The following is a 23,566-nucleotide window of genomic DNA, read 5'->3' as shown; positions in this document are numbered from 1 at the left end:
CGAAGCTCGTATCCCCTGGCACCCCCGGTCGACGCCCCTGGCTTGCGCTGCGACTGGCGGGCGCGTTTAGGGGCGATGGACCTCTGGGATCCAGAGATGGGATGGATGGGGGGATGGGAAAGCAAGGAACGAGGAGCTGACAACCTGGAAACCATCCGGGCGATCCACTGTTTGGACAACGCATCGATGATGGAGGGAGGGAAGTATGAAAAGAAGGAGGAGTGAGAGACGGGATCAGGATGGAATGTTTTTGGTTCCCCCAGGACACACGCGGGGAGGAACAACAACAACAAGAGACAAGCAGCGAATGGGGGGAGTGCAAAGAAACGAGGGGGAGGACAAGTGGAGGAAGAGGGAGGGAGCAGCAGCAATGGATTGATTGATTCAAGGGAGGGAGGGAGGGAGGGAGGCCAAAGAGAGGCCGGCAGTGTTAGAGAAGCTGGTCGATCGGATGGTATCTGGTACTTTGACTGATTTGCGATAACACTTGCTACAGTGGGTGATGCCCGCTAAGCTTTACGGCAAGCCCGCTGAAACTCAACGACGACACCTCGGTTATCGTCCTCGAATTGCTCAATTTAACCTGATTCTGAGTCTTGACCGGAGTTAATTTGAGCATGCCTTCTTCTGATATTTCACCCGATGATTTAACAAGAACATGATAGCTTTAACCAATACAATTCTCTGAATTCGCTGCGATAACTCATGTCCCAACCCTGCGCAAGTCCTCAGTACTACGGCCCCTAACACCACTTATCCCCGGAAGGCAGTCGCTCTATCCGTATCCTGCACAGGTCAATCTCCTGCGCCCCCTGTTCCTTGCGCACACGCCCCCACATCGTCACGCCCCGAAACTCGCCCTGGATAACCCGGCGCCGAGACAAGCAGCGTTTCCCTCCCTCCCCGTGCTTGCTCAAAGGTCAAACCACCAAACCAAAAACCACCCTCGCTCAACTTCCCCTTTGCTGTTCTTGCATTTAGCATCGCCGACACTCTTTTTACGGCTTCATCAGCTCTTTTTTTCCTAGTCTCGCCGTTTAGCGACGACGCCCCCCCTTCTCCCTCGAATCGGTGCTTCACGCTCGCTCTACAGCTGCGACGTGATCGGTCCAACCCCCTTCGATTCGAGACACTACATACCATCGCTTGGCACTGCCTGCCACCACCACTGCCCGTTCGGCCTTTGACAACATCTCTGCATCCAACGTCTTGCTGTGCCGGCCACGCTCGTTGCTTCCTCATCCGATCTGGTTTCTTAGTTACCTCGCTCGTTATCCCCATGTGTACCTCGAGGTGAGTTTTGCGTCGTCGATTGTGCTTGCGGTTGCACCTTGTGCCTGCGTCTCCCCTACATCATCCGCCCTCATGAGCCTCCGGTTGCCTCTGGCTCTTGGTTCCCTCTGCCTCTTTCGCGCATGACTTGCACCTCAATTTATCGACAATGCTAACGTGCTCTTTTCGCGACCTGCAGATAAAATAATTGAATCAACATGTCGGGATACCCAGGCGGTGGTCACCATGACCAGTATGATGATGGCTACGGCCGTCAGCCTCAACAGGGAGGGAATCAGCAAGGCGGAAACACTGACTCCTACTACCAAGACGATCAGTATTATGACCAGGGTTACGACAACCACGGTCGCAATGAGGGCTACTATGATGAATCGTAAGCCTGCCGCCGTGTCGAATTGAGTTTGTAATTCTTGCTAACGGTTCTGCAGTGGCTACTACAACGCCGATCCCAACAACCCTTACCACCAAGACGGAGGCTACTACGATGGCCAGGACCAGTACCAGGACGACTACTATGGCAATGGCCAAGGCCAAGGTCAGGGCCAGGGCGGATACTACGACCAGGACTACGACCGGGGCTACAACGGCCAGGGTGGCCGCCATGGCTCTGAGGAGGATTCCGAGACCTTTAGTGACTTTACCATGAGATCCGACATGGCCCGCGCTGCTGAGATGGATTACTATGGTCGAGGCGATGAGAATTACAACGGTTACGGCGACGGCCAACGTGGCTACCGACCTCCTTCGTCGCAAGTCTCCTATGGTGGAAACCGCTCTTCCGGTGCTTCTACCCCCAACTATGGAATGGATTACGGAAATGTCCTTCCTGCTGGTCAACGCTCCCGAGAGCCCTATCCCGCCTGGACCTCCGACGCTCAGATCCCCCTGTCCAAGGAAGAAGTGGAGGACATCTTTCTCGACTTGACCTCCAAGTTCGGTTTCCAGAGGGACAGCATGCGCAACATGTATGACCACTTCATGATTCTGCTCGACTCGCGAGCCTCCCGCATGACCCCCAACCAGGCGCTTCTTTCGCTCCACGCCGATTACATTGGTGGTGACAATGCCAACTATCGCAAGTGGTACTTTGCTGCTCATCTCGATCTTGATGATGCTGTTGGTTTCGCCAACGCTAAGGGGCTCAATCTGAAGCGCAAGGGCAAGAAGAAGAAGAAGGATGCCGCTGCCAACGAGGCCGAGACCCTGCAGGACCTGGAGGGCGACGACAGCCTCGAGGCTGCTGAGTATCGCTGGAAGACTCGCATGAACCGCATGTCTCAGCACGACCGTGTCCGCCAAATCGCCTTGTACCTGCTGTGCTGGGGTGAGGCCAACCAGGTCCGATTCATGCCTGAGTGTTTGTGCTTCATTTTCAAGTGCGCCGACGATTACCTCAACTCGCCTGCGTGCCAGGCTCTCGTTGAACCGGTCGAGGAGTTCACCTATCTTAACAACGTTATCACTCCCCTGTACCAGTACCTCCGAGACCAGGGTTACGAGATTCTCGATGGTGTTTACGTTCGTCGCGAGCGTGACCACAAGAACATTATTGGTTATGATGACTGCAATCAGCTCTTCTGGTATCCCGAGGGCATTGACCGCCTCGTCCTGCAGGATAAGAGCAAGCTGATCGATGTGCCGCCCGCCGAGCGATACATGAAACTGAAGGACGTTCACTGGAAGAAGTGCTTCTTCAAGACGTACAAGGAGTCTCGTTCTTGGTTCCATTTGATCGTCAACTTCAACCGTATCTGGATCATTCATTTGACCATGTTCTGGTTCTACACTTCCCACAACGCCCCGACCCTCCTCGTCAAGGACTACGAGCAGCAGGTCAACCAGTCTCCACCGACAAGCAAGGCCTTCTCTATTGTTGGTTTCGGCGGTGCCATTGCTTCTCTCATCCAGCTTATCGCGACCATTGCTGAATGGGCCTACGTTCCTCGACGCTGGGCAGGCGCTCAGCACTTGATGAAGCGATTCTTCTTCATCCTCCTGGTCTTCATCCTCAACGTCGCCCCTGGTGTTCTCGTCTTTGGGTTCTCGAGCTTGCTCAAGGAGAGTATCCTCAAGATTGTTGGTATTGTTCACTTCATCATCGCCATCATCACGTTCATCTTTTTCTCCATCATGCCTCTCGGTGGACTGTTCGGCAGCTACATGAGCACGAAGACTCGTCGCTATGTAGCCAGTCAGACTTTCACTGCTAGTTGGCCTGTGTTGAAGGGAAATGACATGGCCATGTCTTACGGACTGTGGGCTGTCGTTTTCGGTATCAAGATGGGTGTCTCGTACACTTATCTGATTCTGTCTTTCCGTGATCCTGTCCGATATCTGGCCATCATGAACGTCGACAGCTGCCTGGGCGACAACCTACTGTTGAAGGGTGAACTTTGCAAGTGGCATCCCACCATTGTCTTGGCTCTGATGGCTTTCACCGACGTCATCTTCTTCTTCCTCGATACCTATCTGTGGTATGTGTTGCTCAACACGCTCATGTCGGTTGCCCGCTCTTTCTACATCGGTTCTTCTATCTGGACTCCCTGGAGGAACATCTTCTCTCGCCTGCCCAAGCGTATCTACTCCAAGGTCCTCGCCACAACCGACATGGAGATCAAGTACAAGCCCAAGGTTCTCATCTCGCAGATCTGGAACGCTATCGTCATCTCCATGTACCGCGAGCATCTCTTGGCCATCGACCACGTCCAGAAGCTGCTTTACCACCAGGTTCCTTCGGAGCAGGAGGGCAAGCGAACTCTTCGTGCTCCCACCTTCTTCGTCTCGCAGGAAGATCACTCCTTCAAGACCGAGTTCTTCCCTAGCTACAGCGAAGCTGAGCGCCGAATCTCCTTCTTCGCCCAGTCTCTGTCCACCCCCATGCCAGAGCCCGTTCCAGTTGACAACATGCCCACCTTCACTGTCATGATTCCCCACTACAGCGAGAAGATTCTCCTGTCGCTCCGTGAGATTATTCGCGAGGATGAGCCCTACTCTCGTGTCACCCTCCTTGAGTACCTCAAGCAGCTTCACCCTCACGAGTGGGATTGCTTTGTCAAGGACACCAAGATTCTTGCCGACGAGACCTCGCAGTACAACGGCGACGAGAACGACAAGGGCGAGAAGGACACAGCCAAGAGCAAGATTGACGACCTTCCCTTTTACTGCATTGGTTTCAAGTCTTCGGCTCCTGAGTACACTCTCCGCACCCGTATCTGGGCCTCTCTCCGCTTCCAGACTCTGTACCGTACCATCTCTGGTTTCATGAACTACAGCCGTGCCATCAAGCTTCTCTACCGCGTTGAGAACCCCGAGGTTGTTCAGATGTTCGGAGGCAACACGGATAAGCTTGAGCGCGAGCTCGAGCGAATGGCCCGCCGCAAGTTCAAGATTGTCGTCTCTATGCAGCGATACTCCAAGTTCAAGAAGGAGGAAATGGAGAACGCCGAATTCCTTCTCCGCGCTTACCCCGACCTTCAGATTGCCTACCTGGACGAGGAGGCCCCCACCGCCGAAGGCGAGGAGCCCAAGCTCTACTCCGTTTTGGTCGATGGCCATTCTGAGATCATGGAGAACGGCATGCGTCGACCCAAGTTCCGTGTTCAGCTCTCTGGTAACCCCATTCTCGGTGACGGAAAGTCCGACAACCAGAACCACTCCATCATCTTCTACCGTGGCGAGTACATCCAGCTTATCGACGCCAACCAGGACAACTATCTTGAGGAGTGTCTGAAGATTCGCAGCGTTCTCGCCGAGTTCGAGGAGATGAAGACCGACAATGTTTCCCCCTATACCCCTGGTGTCAAGAACGAAGTCCGATCTCCCGTTGCTATCCTCGGTGCTCGCGAGTACATTTTCTCGGAGAACATTGGTATTCTTGGTGACATTGCTGCCGGAAAGGAACAGACATTCGGTACTCTCTTTGCTCGAACCATGGCTCAGATTGGTGGCAAGCTGCATTACGGACATCCCGATTTCCTCAACGGTGTTTTCATGACGACGCGTGGTGGTGTTTCCAAGGCTCAGAAGGGTCTGCATCTTAACGAGGATATTTACGCCGGTATGACAGCCCTCCTCCGCGGAGGACGTATCAAGCAGTGCGAGTACTTCCAGTGTGGTAAGGGTCGTGATTTGGGTTTCGGTTCCGTCCTCAACTTCACAACCAAGATCGGCACGGGTATGGGTGAACAGTTCTTGTCTCGCGAGTACTATTACCTCGGCACTCAGCTTCCTCTGGATCGTTTCCTCTCCTTCTACTACGCCCATCCTGGTTTCCATCTGAACAATATGTTCATTATGTTCTCGGTTCAGATGTTCATGATTACTCTTGTCAACCTGGGAGCCCTCCGCCACGAGACCATTCCTTGCAACTACAACCGAGACGTGCCCATCACCGACCCCCTCTTCCCAACTGGTTGTGCCAACACTGATGCGCTCACGGACTGGATCTACCGCTGCGTTGTCTCGATTCTTTTCGTCCTGATTCTCTCCTTCATCCCGCTTATCGTCCAGGAGTGCATGGAACGTGGTGCTTGGCGCGCTGCTCTCCGTCTCACCAAGCAGTTCTCGTCGCTCTCTCTCATGTTCGAAGTTTTCGTCTGTCAGATCTACGCGAACTCTGTGCAGCAGAACGTTTCGTTTGGTGGTGCGCGATACATTGGTACCGGTCGTGGTTTCGCCACAGCTCGAATTCCCTTTGGTGTTCTCTACTCTCGATTCGCAGGCCCTGCTATCTACTTTGGAGCCCGACTTCTAATGATGCTTCTCTTTGCGACGCTCACGGTTTGGAAGGGCGTTCTCATCTACTTCTGGCTCACTCTGCTGGCCCTGACCATCTCGCCTTTCCTGTACAACCCCCATCAGTTCGCCTGGAACGATTTCTTCATCGACTACCGAGACTACCTCCGCTGGCTCTCACGTGGTAACTCGCGAAGCCATGCCTCGTCCTGGATCTCGTACTGCCGACTCTCGCGAACTCGCATCACGGGTTACAAGCGCAAGACTCTGGGCGACCCTTCAGCCAAGATGTCAGCTGACGTCCCACGAGCTCCGCTTGCTAACATCTTCTTCAGCGAGATCTTTTCGCCTCTGATGCTGGCTGTTGTGACGATTCTTCCCTATCTGTTCATCAACGCCCAGACTGGTGTTGTGGCCAGGATCCAACCCGATGATGTCAAGACCAAGATCCAGCCGACTGACTCGCTCATTCGCCTGCTCATCATCTCGTTCGCTCCCATTGGTGTTAACGCAGGTGTCCTTGCCGCTATGTTCGGTATGGCCTGCTGTATGGGACCAGTGCTTAGTATGTGCTGCAAGAAGTTTGGCAGTGTCCTTGCTGGTATTGCGCATGCCACCTCAGTCATCTTCCTCCTCATCTCATTCCTGGGCATGTTCGTTCTTGAGGGCTTCAACTTTTCGCGAACGATGGCTGGAATGATCGCTGCTACCGCGATTCAGCGATTCTTTGTCAAGCTTATCGTGTCTTTGGCTCTGACTCGTGAGTTCAAGTCAGACACGTCCAACATCGCCTTCTGGACCGGAAAGTGGTACTCTATGGGATGGCACAGCATGTCTCAGCCTGCCCGAGAATTCCTTTGCAAGATTACCGAGTTGTCCATGTTCTCAGCCGACTTTATTCTCGGCCACTGGCTCCTCTTCTTCATGGCTCCTGTCATCTTGATCCCCAAGGTCGACATGCTGCACTCTATGATGCTGTTCTGGCTTCGTCCTAGGTATGTTTCTATCTCATGGTTTACTTGTGTATAAACTAACAATTATAACAGCCGTCAAATTCGACCTCCTATCTACTCGATGAAGCAGTCCAAGCTTCGCCGCAGACGCGTGATTCGCTATGCCATCCTCTACTTCACCCTGCTGATCGTGTTCATCGCGCTCATTGTCGGACCCGTGGTTGCCGGCAAGTATATAGGAGATACCATCTCGTCGTCACTGGGCGGCCTCGGCTTCAACCTGGTGCAGCCTACGGATCTCAAGCACGACAACACCAACAGTACGTCACAGACTGGTACTGGAATGGCAGGCTACACTGGAGCTGGCAAGTCCAAGACGACTGGTGCCCAAGCCTCGGTCACGGCCAAGATCAAGCTGTTTTAAGGGGTGGAATAAGGGGGCAACAGAGCCCACCACACAACCTTTGAAAAGACAAGAGTCTATGCTTTTGGACAAGGTTCACGATTGCGTGGCTGTCAGCGAGTTGCATGCATTCATGGGCGCATCCAAGTCTTTTCGTCGGTTCTATTGTTGTTGTTGTTGTTTTTCGAAAGTTAAAGAAATTGCAAGGGGTTCATGTTTTCGTTATCTTCCTTTTGGTCCTGCACCGCACATGATCAAGTTTATAGACAGAGGATGAGGAGAGACGACGAATCAGACCAAGCTTTCGCTGGCTGAACTGGGCTGAGAGATCTTTTTTGGAGGGAAGGCGCATTTTTTACCTCTTTCTAATGTGTACTATGAAAGGAAAAACACATGGCAATTTTTAGACGCAAATGCAAATAATGTTGAACAATATTTCTAGCCGTGACTGAGGCATGTGTGGCCTGTGTGAGTGATGGGTGATGAAGCCGACGTCAGGGGTGGCCTTTAATTCCCGGGGCATCCGGAACATTGGGCCCCTGTTATCATTGTTTCAAGTTGAAGGCCTCCAACTTGATAACAGTCAAGGTTAACAAAGGCCATCCTCTAAATGATACTTTTGACTGTATGCATCGTCCATAACTGAGGATCACTACCTACTGATCTTCCATAATCTATCTTATGTTATGAGAAAGGTCATCGTAGAATTGATAGAAATTCATTAGAATATTACCTAACTTTATGGTGGTCTTTGATATTTTTATGTTAACATCATCATAAAGGAGAGGGCACTTTGCCTCGTGCACGTCGTCCGTCGCATATTAGCTACTGTGTACTCTGTAATTGGCCTTGCTTATGGAGGCTGCATCACTGGGTCATTGATTCACTGAAGCCTGACCTGGAACATAATCAACCAGCACTGTCCCATGCTTTTGATGATCAACATGGAAACACTTGCAATTTTGAATCAGAAATGCTCCCCAAATTTCTTAGCGAGGCAGCGTCGGGTGCCTGAGCGACCCCTGTTTAATGGGCGAGCCGACATTGATGTCAGCGGCCAATCAGTGCAGCCAATGACGCCCCCGACGGGCTTTTAGCGGGAGGCCCCTGGAAATCCCATGCAACAGTCGAGCCATCACCGCCAGAATCAATCGTCGACACTTGAATGCGAACCTTGACTTTTCAACCACGCACGTGAAGAGGACATCTCGACGACGTTGAAATTGAAGACGGCACGACTCTCCTTTTCCATCACCCTGTATCGACCGACACACATCCTCCTCAATCATCCAGTAAGGCATTCGCAGCCATGGAACTCGACGCCCTCCAGGCCCGCATCGGCGAGCACGTCGACAAGGCCCTCGTCTACTTCCACAAGGTGCCCGGCTCTGCTGTCCTCACCCGCTACATCCAGTCGAGCTACCAGAACGACCCCGTGCGATCCGCCATTGAGTTGGTGCTGCTGCTCTACTTTATCCGTTATCTCCTGTCGCCTTCCTACTCGACGCGCAAGGAGAACTTTGTCAAGCTCAGGGAGGATGTAAGAAAGATGTGATGGGCGATATAAGGGGTTCGCTTGCTAATGCGTGGTAGGAAATTGAGGAGTTGATCGATGAGTGGACTCCTGAGCCTCTTGTCGCTGAGCAGACGCCTTTCGAGGTGGCTGAGGCCGAGCGACTCCCCGTTCTCGTCGGGTGAGCATTACCTCCTATCCTTCGTCATGATGCAGCATTCGATGCTAATGCGTACATACAGTCCTACGGGCCCCAAGTCTAAGCTCTCCAACGGCCGAACCGTGACCAACCTCGCCTCGTACAACTTCTACAACTTCAACGCCAACGATCAGATCAAGGAGAAGGCCATTCAGGTCCTGCGCACCTATGGAGTCGGCCCCTGCGGACCCCCCCAGTTCTACGGCACCCAGGACGTCCACATGAAGACCGAGGCCGACATCGCCGCCTACCTGGGCACCGAGGGCTGCATCGTCTACGCCCAGGCCTTTAGCACCATCTCGAGTGTCATCCCTTCTTTCTGCAAGCGTGGCGACGTCATCATCGCTGACCGCAACGTCAACTTTTCCATCCGCAAGGGTCTCGAGTCGTCGCGAAGCAACATCCGCTGGTACGAGCACAACGACATGGATGATCTGGAGCGTGTCATGCAGGCTGTTGTTAAGGAGCAGGCCAAGGCTAAGAAGCTCACCCGCCGCTTTGTTGTCACTGAGGGTCTGTTTGAGCTTTCTGGTGACTCTATTGATCTGCCTCGTCTGGTTGAACTCAAGGAGAAGCACAAGTTCCGTGTCATTCTCGATGAGACCTGGTCTTTCGGTGTTCTTGGACGTACTGGTCGTGGTATCACTGAGGACCAGAACGTGGATCCCCAGCAGGTTGACATGATTATCGGCTCTCTTGCTGGTCCTCTCTGCGCTGGTGGTGGTTTCTGTGCTGGCCCCAAGGATGTTGTTGAGCATCAGCGCATCACCTCTTCTTCTTACACCTTCTCTGCCGCCCTCCCTGCCATGCTGGCCGTCACCGCCAGTGAGACGCTGAACCTACTCCAGTCCAACCCTGATATTCTGACCCAGTGCCGTGAGAACATCAAGGCCATGAAGGCGCAGCTGGACCCCCGAAGCGACTGGGTTGTTTGCAACAGTTCCCCCGAGAACCCCGTCATGCTTGTTACCCTCAAGCCCGAGGTTGTGGCTGCCCGCAAGCTGGAGCTTGAGGATCAGGAGCGCATCCTCCTGGATTGTGTGGAAGAGGTATGTCCCCTTGTTTGTGAGATATGACAAATGTATGCTAACTGAAATGTAGTCGCTCGCCAACGGTGTCATGATCACGAGGACCAAGACTCAGCCATTCTCGCATGCCATCAAGCCCAAGGACGGTGTGTGGTATGCCCAGCCCGCCCTGAGAATCTGCATCACCTCGGCCCTATCCAAGAAGGATATTGAGAAGGCTGGCGTGACGATCCGACATGCCATCACCAAGGTTATGACCCGCAAGACCAGCAACAAGGCTGCCTAAACTCGAAAGCAATGAATTATTTCACGACCTTTAGAGGGATGTTGCACACCCGAGAAGTGATTGAAAATTCTTTGGGTAACGCTGAAGGCTCTTTGTGTTTCTGATGGACGCACCAAGCTGAGCCAGGCCCCACAAGGGAGGGTGGCTGGGCGGCTTGTATATAGACAAAAGACGGGACTATGGGTTCATGTGTATCTAGTGGCTAGAAGCCATGCGAGAAAGTAATGATTAATAGATGCGGCCCTCTGAGGCGGCATTGAATGAATATGATGTTGTACGTTGGTTGGCCTTGGTGTCTTGTGGTGTGTTGTGATAAGCGCTGGAACTTCCTAACGATTCTTACTGTTTGACTGTTTCAGCGTCAGGATGATTTATGTATACATTGATGAACATCCTCTTCCATCTTCATCCTGTTATCAGCAAAGCCTGCCTTGTCTTCGAGAGTGTTTGTAACTTCATTGTCTCTCCGTGTCCTGGGCTTAGCTCTAGCTCTCCTCTTCCATCCCTGCGTTTGGAGTTGCGTGGCCAAGTCCCCATCACGCAGCCTCTATAAAAGTCTTACCTAAACTTGGAAGAAGAAAGAAGAGAATAAGCAGAAGATACATAAAGGAAAGTCTAAGAATAAATAAAAAGAAGCTATGATATTTAGGCAAGTGTTTGCCTATAAACCCGATGAGAGGTTTGCCACCTTCTGTTACCTGACCTACCAGACATGTAGGCAAGATGGTCGTTTTGCGACGGCTCAAGACCGAGAAGACCATTCTGTTCAAGCTTTCACGCAAGCTCCCAAAAAGTGGCGCGAGAGGGCGAGAAATCGAGATTTGCCCAAGTATCTGAGGTTAAAGAGAGACGACAGAGAGACGCCTACATCTAGAAAGGCACCTGGACACACAGCACACAGCCGACAAACGAGTCAGAGCGTGCCGTGGAAGAAGCCACAACTCACTGAGTGTATGTTTTCAAGTACCAAAGTGCCTTCTCAGCGCGGCTACAAAGTCGAATTAGTGCGCTCGGGATTGGGGAAACTCGAGATGAAGTGCCTGGTGTGCAACAAAGTCAACCTTTTTACCGCCATTTAGGCGCCATCAGATATCCCCTCAAGTCAGCTTCAAGAGGGTGGTTTCATTGCGAGGACTGCGGCCAATATTTCCGCTTCAAGACGACTTTTCTAAAGATGACCTTTGCAGTGTTCTCTCCGATCAAGGCAAACGTCAGTCAGAAGGTAACCCCTTTACCTAAATAACATAGGTTACTTTATTTATTCTTAGACTATTGTTTATACATTTGCTTCCTGTTCTCTTCTTTCCTCTTCTAAGTTTAGGTAAGGGGCTTGAAGAGACTGCAAAGGGTCTTCTACCCTCTCCCACCACCTTGACTTGAAGCGGAAGTATTGACCACACTCATCACAATAGAACTCTCCCCTCTCGCGTGACTGAAATGGGTGCCCGTATCCATGCTCGGTATCGCGGTAGTGTCTATAAAGTAGTTGGAGCTGCGCGTATGTCTTGCCGCAGACGCCACACTTGATTGGAAGCTTGTCGACGCCCAACTCATTCTTCTTAACCTGGTCTGCGTGTTTCTGGCCATTCGTATGCTTCTTGAGGCCGGCTGCTGTGGGAAAATCATGGTTGCAATCGTTACATCGGTGTCGTTTCTCAATCAAGGCACGCTCTCGAACCCGCTTGTCGGCCTTCCTCTGGGCATCTGGGTGCCTCAGAAGATGTAGTGCTCTCTCATCTCTCTTCATCTTGAGACACCCTGCCTCATCTCTCATCTTCGCCCTCTCTCTCCATCTCCTGGGAGCATCTTTACGTCGTCTTTTCATCTCGGCATCGGCGGCTCCAAGCTCCTAGAGATCCATTCTCGGAGAGTTCCGACGTTTGACTTGACTGGCGTTTGGCTTGATCGGCAGAACGCTGCTCATTGTCGGCGCGTGTTCCGGAAATGCTTGTAGAGGGGCATCCCTTCCCGCATACTTTGCATCGATAGAATGCCTTCTTCGCCGTCAAGGCTGCAGCTGTGGCGAAATTCCCTTTGCACGTCTTGCATACATGTCGTCGCTCCTTGACGGCACGCTTCCTGACGCGTTGGTCCGCACGACGTTGGGCGGTTGCGCTCTAGGAGCCGTCTCTCATCCCTCTTAAGCTCATGGTATGCCTCGAGATCTCGTTCTGTGGCCCTCTCGTGCCACTTCGTCGGAATGTCCTTTCTTCGCACGCGCATCTCGTCACTGCTGAGGAAATCGCTCTTTGCAGTACCGAGGCCGCCACTGGGCTTTTCCGTCAGAGGGCTGTGGGCCTATAAACTATCGTCGTATAAGAAACTGGCCGGTGGCCGTGGGCAGACGTCTGTCTTGCATATGTTCCCAGTGGGCATGATTGGGTGACGGAGACGTCCACCCTCTCATCGGTCTTGCCGGGCTTTCGGGAAATCAGGACGGTTCCGATCGTGTGGAAGTGATTCATCCGATCGTTTTGTATGCGGATAACCCTCTTCTAGATGCGTTCTGTCTGACCCCGAGTCATAGCCCCAGAGTCTTTCGCCGTTGAAGGTGATGTCCCCACGTCGCGAACGGGGTTCGAAGAAAGATTGAAGAGAAAGAGAGAAAATGAACAGGAGAGAGAGAAGAGAATCGATACCTGAGGAGCTGAGAAAGTAAAGCCTTATGATGATATCCCGTGATCCTAAGTCTTAGGATGCCACATACACCATCCACGAAGGCCCCTATTCAACAACAATTCCACCCACAGCATTCATCATGCCTTCACCTGCGTTCAGACCCGACATCCTCAAGCTACTAGGCTGGAAGAACTGGGACCCGCTGAGGGATGAGGCGATGGCGAACCTCGCCAGAAAAAGATGAATCTGGGCTGAAAACGCCGAGGCTCGCGCGGCTCTCCTTGAGTAGGAGGTCCCGCCTCCCCTCTCCAATGTGAGCATATTTTCTTCCCTCGTGACTCGGGCTCGTGCTGATTATAGATTTAGCGGGCCATCAACGCGCGAGGCGATGACAACAATGCCGAGTCCCGCCTCTGTGACCTCAAAGATCTCGGCCTCAGAGCACTGTTCGGCGACCAGGACGACGAGGGCCAGGCACGTAGCTTAGACTTCGCCGAAGATTCTGATTCTTCTGTGGATGATTTAGATGAGGAGCCTTCCGTCAAGGACCTATACGACAGCAACGACGAGGGCAGCGATGAAGAGGATTCCGGGGACGATGGTGATGAAGACAGCGATGGCGATGATGAAGAGGAAGCCAGTGAGGAGGACGAGGGGGGCGAAGAGAGAGACGTGAAGCGAGCACGTCGCTCCTACACTCAGGGGCAGATTTGATGGACGTCGAGCTTAGCTCAGGTGGTGGGCAGGATTCGTATGTGATAACGTTATGGAAAGCAGCAGATAACTGGTCTAATTTCCTCTACTACATGCCTCATATTTCAAGCAGAAATCGAAACCGATACAATGAACAGTATTCGAGTTACGTGGATGGTGCACGTAGCGAGGGTTGGGGAGCGATGCGTGAATGGCTGTTTTGCTGTTCATGGTATTGAGCATCGTCGTCTACGAGCATTGGGAAACAACAGGGTAATTGCAGATGACTTGGCACATGTCTTTCAAAATGTTACATCATACAATGGATCCATCTTTAGTAGTTGAGTGAGTGATTCAGTTCTCACTGTACCTGCAGCTCTAGTCGTGACTCTCCCTTGCCAAGCATGTCTTGCCCACACTCACTTCTCAACATCTGCAGTCCGACAGCTTGGCACGAACCAGGTTTGCTGTGTCCTGCAGAAAAAGAAATCGGATCAAGTAAGGGGAGACGGAAAAAGAAAGATTGCTTGTTATGTGGGTTGAGACCTTCAGCTGGACAACTGCCAGGTCTCAGATTGTGCATTCCTTGGGGAGATTACGAGGCTTGGGCTGCACTCGGTGACAACAGAAGAGGCGTTCCATTCCAGGCGCGTATTGTTACGCAAGATATGGTCTTGTACTCTTCGCTTGAGGATCTATGACTTTTTTGCTTCCGGATGAAAAGGTGATGATGGTGCTTGGGGAGGGGCGAATGAGGTTATTAGACTGCGTGCGGAAGGGATTGGAACTCGACGATTCTAGGCCGACAAGAGATAGAAAAGAGAGTTAATATATAAGAAGATGAAGTCAAGGCTCGAAAAATAGAGGAAATGCTTTGTTGATCAGTTCCTCCCCCATCTTGTACCGCGACAGTCAAGCCAAGTCGACTCAGCCTGGAGTTGAGCTGGAGTCTTGCCCGACACGTGCCCTCCCTTCCTCCCTTACCTCGCACCTAAGAACCACCTCCCTCCCCCCTTGCATTATTTTTCTCTCTTCTCTTTCTCTTCTTCTTCATACTCATTCATTCGCTTTTTAACCTTGAAATATTTCATCTTTTTATCCACTTCCTATAGAGCTTTCTCTCTTTTCGCTCTCTTGTCATTCTCTTTTCTCCTTCCTTCGTTCTTGGATAGCGGGTTATTCACTCCCGTCTTCATTACACTCACTCTTTCTATTGTCGTTTTTCTCTCGTTCACTGTCGTTTTTTGGGCCTCTCTTTGTAGCCTGTTCACTCACTATCTTGACTATTGTACACCCACCCACCTATACCACACTGACATACGACCTAAACCTTTGGAATAATGACTTTGGGACGGTTCTTTACTGCGGCTGTGGCCTTGGCGGCTACTGTCTCCGCGCTGCCTGTTGGTATGTTGATGGAAAAGTTAGAGAGCTAGAGCAAGACTGATAATGACTTTAGGTTTCCATATTGAGGAGCCAGAGGTGTAGGTTGTCCTGTTGAGGCTGAAAACGTCGCTCAAGATACTAACCATACTCTAGCCTCACCACCATTACTCTTACCACTGCGGCTACCTATACCCAGACCATCGCTCGTGCCACTTCTACTCCCACTGGCACTGAGACTGGCGGTTATACTCCTCCCAGTCTTCCATCCGGCCCCAAGAACAGCAGCTCCGGCCTCCCTGGTATCTCGTACGCCCCCTACCGTCGCGATCATCAGTGCAAGACCAAGGATCAGGTCAAGAATGATCTCGACCGCCTTGGAGGCTCTTACTCGCTTATCCGTATCTACGGCACCGACTGTGACCAGGTGCCCATCGTCTACTCTTGCGCCAAGGAGAACAACATGAAGGTGTTCCTCGGCATCTGGGATCTCGACTCTGTTCAGGAGGAGGCCCAGAAGATTATTGATGGCGTCGACGGCGACTGGTCCATAGTTAGCACCATCAGCGTCGGAAACGAGCTCGTCAACAAGGGCGAGGCTAGCCCTGAGAAGGTCCTCGGCGCCGTTAAGCAGGCCCGACAGATCCTCCGTGCCGCCGGATACGAAGGCCCTGTTGTCACTGTCGATACTTTTGTTGCTGCCGGTGCGAACCCCGAGCTCTGCGCTGAGAGTGACTACTGCGCTATCAACGCCCACGCCTTCTTCGACTCTACCATCTCCGCTGGCGAGGCCGGTGTCTGGCTCTCCAAGACCATCGACGACCTCAAGGCCAAGCTGCCCAAGGACCAGAGAATTGTCGTCTGCGAGAGTGGCTGGCCCGTCAAGGGTAAGGCCAACGGACTCGCTGTCCCAGGTCTGGCCGAGCAGAAGCTGGCCATCAAGGCCATAGAAGAGGCCTTTGCCGACCACATGGAGGACCTCATTCTCTTCTCCGCCTTCAACGACCCCTGGAAGAAGGAGGAGGCTTGGTCCTTCAACGCTGAGCCATACTGGGGCATTGACGGCGCTGTTTCGTCGTCCGACTAGTTGAGGTTCCGATGATGTTTTTTGTCCGTTGACACGATTTCTTAACACTCACGTCTTTATCCTTTTTACTTTTCTTATGCTCTTTTTGGATGTTGCTCATCTTGTACGATTGTGGATGACTTTGGGCACCCTCCGTCGTATGGCGGGACTGTACGCGCCTGTTATGTCGCCAGGGGATGGGAATGGACATTGGACGTTCAGCCACAGCAGAAACGAAAAAGAAGGAGACGTTTACAGTAGCGAGACACTCGAAAATTAGTGGTTGGGTATGGGCTTGGACTGTTGACGGCCTGTTCCTATCCCCTTTGGCTGTTGTTGTCTTCGAAGGGTTCGAAAAGAATATCGTTTTGTATTATACTTGAATGAATTGAATGGATCAGAATTATGCACTTTTAAATCACATGAATCCCTTGTATATTGGCTCTGAAAAGATATGTCGTCTTGGAGAGCCTCGCTCTGAGCATATTCAGGGGGCAGCTATGTTGATCTGATGACTGCCATCTCAGAAACGTTCAAGTTGAGCAAAGGTATCGCGTGGTCTAGAAGTCTTGTATTACTCTATGCCTAGGTTAAGGAGTAGTCTAATCTATCTATTTGAAGATGCTATCCTGAGGCTGGACAAGATAGATGGGTGTTGGGGTAAACAACAGAGTAGAATATCGTACGTGATTCACGAGCAACAGTATTCGTGCTTCACACACTCATCTACCTATGCAAAGATAGTCTCAAGCTCACGGTGAATCAGCCACGCAGAGAAGAATCTGGTGATATATAACTCGATGCTATCGAGCTGAGTAGAACATCTATCATCAGACATCATCATCATCCCGAATCCTCGTCAATCCACCCAACATCCCACCCAGTCATCACCATGTTATACACATGGTTCATAAGCAAATGCTTTTGCCCTCCACATAAGGTTTCGTGCTCGTCAGCCTCCAAGAGACCTGTCAGCATCATATACATGATACGCAAAGAGCGTTGAAAGTTGTAAAAGATGGTTCCCTGCTATGGCATTGGCAAAGACAGATGACCTCGAGATATGCACTCACGGCACCAATCGCGAGATCATGTCTATTGTCAACCTCTCACCAAGATGTGCTTCCTATTTCAGAAGACACCTAGACGAGCCGCTTAGCAGATCCAAAGTTCATCAAGAAACTGATCGAGTTCGATAACACGAAACCGAGAGCCGACGCCCTCCTCCTTCCACACGCCGTTCCAAGCAGACGAGAGGCTCGACCTCCACGACACCACCTCAACGTTCCAGCCCATTTTCAGGGCTCGCTGGGCGTAGGCGAGGAAGCCGTCCGAGTACTTGGCCGGCCGGGCATCCCCGGTGGCTAGGACGAGCGTGCCGGGCTTGTCAAAGTACTGCATGACCGACTCGCCGATCCGGATCTGGAGCGTCTCGTCCACCATGTCCTCGACGTAGCGGGAGCCGTGGCCCTCCATAGCCATGTTCTGCGGACGGCGGCTGCGGAGATCGACCCGGTAACCAAGGTCTTCCAGTTCCTCGATGAAATGGGGTTTCTGTTTGTCGGGGTGCATAGAGCACCCAACGTTGAGCCATTCCGCATGCCGATCGCGAACCAGGAGCTTGTGAAAGAACTCGAGATTCATCTGAGGGAGCGGAATGAAGCGTACAGACTCTGGGAGAGAATATCTCGCTCGCAGAGCCTTCTGAAAGCCAATAATGATGTTGGACATGTCGATAAAGACATGAATCCCGTTGGAGGCCACCTCTGGGGCTTCCTTGCTTAATGTCGAGTCAGTGATGTGCTGGTGAACAAGCTTGGTCAAAAGAGACTCGTGTTTAACCTCGGCTGACTCTGCGTGGCCGTAGATATCTGTCGTGGGGCCGTATTTAACATATTGGTATGTGATGAGGAGGTGCCGGAGCTGTTGGGGTTGTTCGGGTTGTTGAGGTTCAAGATTGTCGATGACTTCAATCTCGGACTGCGAGGTGTCTCTATGATGAGACTTTTCCTTGGCCTTAGATGCCTTGGCCTTCTTCTTTTTCTGTTTGGCCAAGTTCTCGAGCGGAGATTCGGTCGAGCTTGGGGGTGTTGATGCGGCGGTTGAGTATGCCTTGCCCGGCAGTAAATCAGAGTCAGAGCCAGACCCGGTCTCTGAATCAGTGATGGGGTCGACTTGGGGCTCGTCTGTGGCCTTGGGCAGAGCAATGGGCTGAATAGTCGAAGATGCTTCAACAGGCCGCTTTAGAATAGTGATTGGTGTCGCCTTCGGAGGGGAAGCTGGTTGAACACGAGGGGAATCCTTGGGATCCTTGACGCCAAGGCGTTGAAAGAGCCGCTGAAAATTCCCAAGGCTTACGGGTCGATCGGGTGGAGGAGATGCCCAAAGAGACAGATGTTCCGAGTTCAATCTTGTAGTAAAGTCTCCGAGTTTGAGTGGGCCTTTTTCATCCGAGGCCATTTGGTCCAGTAGTTTGGTACTACCAGGTGGTTCGTAAGACGATTCGTCTGCTGAAATAGTCGGTGAAGATGCCATTGTGATAGTCACAGGCGTAGATAGACATATAAGTTGGCTGAACAGCGTGTAACTGGCGCGTCAGGGCCCGGGACGTCTCTTGTTGGACGTTGAGGAGGCGTCAAAATGCGACAGACCAGAAGAAAATCCTTGAATAAGAGTGTATCTTTCGAATGGAAATGATGAATGGCCTGGATGCGTAATTCGCCGCTTCCTCCGTCGACAGATCGAATCCAAAAAACTGGAGTATCAGGAATCGAAACAGGGGCTAATGAGCCGTGAATGCCAGAATACTATGATAGAAAGTCGCCAGATATGATCCTCGCGCGTTGTATATCGCCGCTTGGAGATGAGTGATGAATCCAGCGATCGATTGAATGCGGAGATCGGGCTGACGAAATGGCGCGAGTCAAGCAGAGCAAAAACGTGTGAAATAGCGCAAGAGACAGTTGGCTACGTTAGAACGAGTAATAAAGAAAAGTTGAAAGACGAAAGAAACAAAGGTTGAAAAGACGAGCAAAGGATAGAAACGGTGACAGGAAGAAACGTCAAGTTAGTGAGTCAAAGATGCAGAGGAAGAAACGTCGAGACTGCAGTGGTGATGCGTTGAGGCTGTGAGGGTCGGCCTCCAGTGGCGAAGAATAGCGGGGGTGTGGCCAATTAGGAAGTATAATCTGCGCCACGAGCCCAGAAGGGATCTCGGATCCAACGGCCGCCGGAGAAGCCACCGAAGGGAGCGACAGTGGCTGGTACGTATCTCAGTCTCAAGAAGCTCAAGAAGCATCAACGACGCCGACACGCAGAACATTAAGAGGACTGGTTACCTCTGTTAAAGATAGATCATAATAAGGGTAAAACTTTAGAGCTTCTTTCCCTTATTTTCATTATACTCTGGCTATTATCCTTAGAGGAGGAGAAGCTAAAGAATTCATTTGGGATGCATCAACCACGCCGAGTCACATCAACCACACAGACACAATAGAGGGACCAGTGACAGCTTGTCAAATTCTACTTCAGCCTCGCATATGCTAGCCTTTTCATACTTGATACGGTATGTAAATGATACGGCACAATATCCCCTATGTCCCCAATTTGCGCTCCCTCCTAGATAACCCAGTAAAATCGAGCCATGACAGTCTCCAGAGAGTGTATGATATGTATAAGATGGATCGAGTCCTGCGCATGCTCTTTGCTATTAGGCGCACACCCGTTTCGGTTACCAACCAGGGGCAACGTTGAGCTCGAGGTCGACAATGGCCTTCCCCAATGCGAGGGGAATCCGTTATAGAGACAGGAGACTCATGTTTCCACCATAGATAGCATTGTCCGGTCTTTGATCAATAAAATCGAGAATCGCAAAGAACTGGTTGTTACCTTTCGATACTCCTCAGTAGTCAAATGAACTCCGGAAATCAAATCGAGACGAAAAGTCAATATCCTCATCACCTCCGTAGGTCGATGCTCGCACGCGATGATTCGAAGCTGGGTCGCACCGAACTGCTGGAGCTTCGTCTCCGTCGTGCTCGTTGCTCACCAGGGTCTGAAGGATTGAGACCCGTCGACTTCGCAAACATGTTAAGCACATCTGTCAGCGAGATGACGCCGCTCAACCTGCCCGAAAGCCGTGCACCCGCCATGGCAGAAGCGGGCACTGCGGACTGGGGGACCGGGGATGCTGGTATGGCTGCAGCGACAACGGGCGATGGAGGTGTGGGATTCGCAGGCGCACTGGGTGCGGGCTGCACAACGGGCGGCGGCTGTGCAGCTGTGCTCGTGAATCCCTGAGGTCCCATCAAGGGTGTCGCAGGAGCTGAGGGTGAAGGAGACGCCGACTCTACCACCCACATCCGATGCGATCGAGTAGCAACAAGTTTGGCGACTGTGTGAGCTAGAGTCGAGTAGGGGTTGACATAGAATACGGGGAAAACGTCCTGGCCATGTTCGACGCCTCGCTCGTTCAGGATCACCGAGATAAAGTTCATGCATGACGAGTTGAGTAAATGCGCGTTGGAGCTCTTGGTCAAGTGTCGAACGTCCTTGGTCGAGATATTGCCCACCACGTTCAGACCGTTATCGACCACGGCGACACTGGTGAGGCCTTCGTTGTTCATAAGAGTGAGAGCTTCGGATAAGGGCGAGTCAGAGCTTTCACCCAGTTAGCTATTGAATCATTATTGTGCAATGTGCAACTCACTTGACAGAGACGATATCCTTTGTACCAATGCCCAGATCCCGAAGCATAACAGGGTAGAGCCGGTCAATCGAGGCAAAGTTGACGCCCTCATTCCAGAAGAACTCGACGATCCGTAGCTGACTTGCGATGCCCACGACATCGCCGTTAGGTGCTGTCACCAACAAGCGGTGAATACCGCTGCCGAGGATCTGGATGGCCTGAGCGAGGTTCTCACTGCCAGGCAGCGTGACCAGCGATTCCTTGCGGAACAGGGGCATGACGTCTCGAAGGGGAATTTCACCCCCCTGTTGGGCCTTGGATAGAATCGAGTTGAATATTTCGATCTGGTCCTCCTCGGGTTTAGCGAGTCCGACAACGACTAGCAGGTAGTAATTGAGATCAGTGTAGTCGAAGGTGGAGGTGGCGGTTTGGGTGGAAGTATCCTCGCGGACTAGAACGACATTGGTGGTGCTCTTAAGGAGGAGCTATTAAGTCTGCAGTTAGCATGACGGAACAGAAGGTCATGGTGTTGCGATCGCTGCAACATCTTTTGGGGCGCGTTGGATAGCTTACCTTGGTAGCTTCTTCGATGCTGTTGTCGAGCTCCACCCACTTGACGTCCTCGGGCATCACGAGCTCCCCGACCGCGACATCGCGCCAGTCACGACCAGCGAATTTCGGATTCGCGTGCTTGTTTCCGGCGGGAGGGTGGTTGAGAAGCTCCTGAAGGGCTGCCTGGGTAAAGGATGGATGGCGCTGGGAGCGGGGCGAAGATGGCGCATTGCGCAGGTTCTCGGCGAAGCTCTGGCGATGGGCGGACTTGGCCGCGCTCTGGCCAGAGCCAGCAGATATGGATACGGATGGAGATCGTTGGGAGAAGGAGGGAGGTTTATGGGAGGCTGACGAGTTAGACACGGCGCTGTTGAGGCTGGTTGAGCTGGTCGCGCGGGCGTCCTTGAGCTCTCGAGGGCCGGAGCTCGATGATGGAGGGTCCATGATGGCAGAGGTTGTGTTTAGTCCCCGCGATGAATTGACTGATGGGTATGAGATTGGTAGTTTGATTGATAGTTTGGAGAGAAGAGCGATACAGCTGGCGAAGGCGAGAGAGCTGGACTGAAATCAGGTAATATATGATAAGGTGATGGAGGCTTTCAGTCGCGACGACTGACAATGGGCAGATGGCTGATGAAAGGTATGGGATGGCGTGGGCAAGGGAACAAGAGGGACTGGACTGGAGACGGCGGGGCAAGACGCGGCGTGAGAAGGAGGGGCTGAGCTCCGATGGATGGATGCGATGCGCCAGAATTCAAGATCTCGACAAGAGTCACAGGCCAGGGGTCAGGATAGGTTCAAAAGTCAGAAGGACGACTGCCAAGGGAGGAGGTTGACTGAGCGGCGAGAGAGGTGGAATGGTTATTGCGGCGGAGGCTGGTCTGGAAACAGGCGAGGGGCACGAGGTTACAATCCAAAGTGATGACTGGGCGGGGCGGCCTTTTGCATGATGACATAGCCATGGGATTGGTGGAGTGCCCCGCGATGGAGGGATGAGAACATCCATGTCCACAGAGGTTGGGCTAGGGAAATCAACGGTAGATATGCCGAAAATTAAATCAATGCTGGAATTGCTAGAAATGTGACACTAGATCGCCCATCACCAATTATTTCACCATGTTGCTGCAAAACGCGGTAGCTATCGACCAGGATTGACGCCCGCATCCGAATGATGCACACTCAACACCTGAAGATCCATCCTAGAAAGTGCCGTGTCTGGGCAACGCCTCAGTTGATCCGTCGGAGCTTATCACGGATCACTCACAAAGATCGAGACGTCACTGGGCGAGCAAAAAAGTGCGGGATTGACAAGGAGCCCCCCCTGCTTGTCCACCATCCACAGCCCGTGCCCGAAGCTCGGGTTCCAGCTACAGCCCCGAGTCTGGGACTGGTTCGATGACGGGGAGCGTTGACAGGAAGAAGCCGGGCGCCATGTGTTGATTGAAGGTGTAGGCGTTGGCATGGCTTATCTACAACGAACCAAGTTGCATGGATGGAGGCTTCACGGGGCATTGCACCAATGTACGATTGCGAACCCTATCTGGCATGCACCTGTCAACGCTCCTCAGCCTTGCGTGCGCGTACTTGATGTGGGTGACTTATAGTTGTGGAGGTGATGGATCATGGACACATGGAACCGGAGCGTAGGATTACCGACTAGCTATCAATAATGCATAGCAGTGAACGTTCCTCGTCGATAAGAACTATACTGTACTGCTAACATCCATTAACCATGCAGGGTATCAGGGGCACACGCAATGCGCAACTGGTGTTTCGTCACGATATTCCCATACTTCCCAACTCGCACTAACATATGAATCGAACCACAATGTCGGTCATGTGCCATAGAGGGATAGGAAGCATTGAACCGCCCTTACTCAACGAAGCCTAGAAATACATAGTACTAATATTCAGAACTATGCTGATATGTTTGCTTGCAACTCCTTTATACTCGGATATCCAATGGCAATGTGTACCTAAGTGGTTGTTCGTCGTGACAGGCCACTAACAGAATTACTGGGAAATTTGCAGGCATAATGCTAGTGTACACACCTTAGTGATGAAGTGGGGCGACTCTGAGTTGGAAAACGCCTCCCACCCAACTCGAGCTGTCAAAGGGAGAGAAAAAAAACTTGGCCAATTATTTCTTGGTCCCCA

General features: G+C 52.1%; 5 protein-coding genes across 5 annotated transcripts; 3 read left to right on the top strand and 2 right to left on the bottom strand.

Moving 5' to 3' along the window:
- Positions 1 to 1,490: 1,490 nt before the first annotated feature.
- On the top strand, positions 1,491 to 7,814 carry FKS1 (glycosyltransferase family 48; the record flags this gene model as incomplete). Its single annotated transcript, XM_003040701.1, has 3 exons — positions 1,491 to 1,666; positions 1,722 to 7,022; positions 7,074 to 7,814. 3 exons carry the CDS (start codon positions 1,491 to 1,493, stop codon positions 7,402 to 7,404), a joined length of 5,808 nt encoding a protein of 1,935 aa, XP_003040747.1. The 3' UTR covers positions 7,405 to 7,814.
- A 758-nt stretch (positions 7,815 to 8,572) lies between these two features.
- On the top strand, positions 8,573 to 10,696 carry NECHADRAFT_67905 (uncharacterized protein). Its single transcript, XM_003040700.1, has 4 exons — positions 8,573 to 8,923; positions 8,977 to 9,077; positions 9,139 to 10,144; positions 10,197 to 10,696. Exons 1-4 carry the CDS (start codon positions 8,693 to 8,695, stop codon positions 10,407 to 10,409), a joined length of 1,551 nt encoding a protein of 516 aa, XP_003040746.1. The 5' UTR covers positions 8,573 to 8,692; the 3' UTR covers positions 10,410 to 10,696.
- Positions 10,697 to 15,170: 4,474 nt separating this feature from the next.
- Positions 15,171 to 16,580, top strand: NECHADRAFT_123314 (uncharacterized protein; the record flags this gene model as incomplete). Its single annotated transcript, XM_003040699.1, has 2 exons — positions 15,171 to 15,203; positions 15,385 to 16,580. 2 exons carry the CDS (start codon positions 15,171 to 15,173, stop codon positions 16,189 to 16,191), a joined length of 840 nt encoding a protein of 279 aa, XP_003040745.1. The 3' UTR covers positions 16,192 to 16,580.
- Positions 16,581 to 16,941: 361 nt separating this feature from the next.
- NECHADRAFT_67900 (uncharacterized protein) lies at positions 16,942 to 18,630 on the bottom strand (the record flags this gene model as incomplete). Its single annotated transcript, XM_003040671.1, has 1 exon — positions 16,942 to 18,630. One exon carries the CDS (start codon positions 18,628 to 18,630, stop codon positions 17,326 to 17,328), a length of 1,305 nt encoding a protein of 434 aa, XP_003040717.1. The 3' UTR covers positions 16,942 to 17,325.
- Positions 18,631 to 20,126: 1,496 nt separating this feature from the next.
- NECHADRAFT_37504 (uncharacterized protein) lies at positions 20,127 to 21,853 on the bottom strand (the record flags this gene model as incomplete). Its single annotated transcript, XM_003040670.1, has 3 exons — positions 20,127 to 20,829; positions 20,879 to 21,342; positions 21,431 to 21,853. 3 exons carry the CDS (start codon positions 21,851 to 21,853, stop codon positions 20,127 to 20,129), a joined length of 1,590 nt encoding a protein of 529 aa, XP_003040716.1.
- Positions 21,854 to 23,566: the final 1,713 nt, after the last annotated feature.

Source organism: Fusarium vanettenii, assembly GCF_000151355.1.
Source record: "Fusarium vanettenii 77-13-4 chromosome 4 genomic scaffold NECHAsca_59_chr4_1_0, whole genome shotgun sequence".
Taxonomy (NCBI): Eukaryota; Fungi; Ascomycota; class Sordariomycetes; order Hypocreales; family Nectriaceae; genus Fusarium; species Fusarium vanettenii.
Note: the sequence above shows the minus strand (reverse complement) of the source record. Positions and strands in the feature narration are given on the sequence as shown.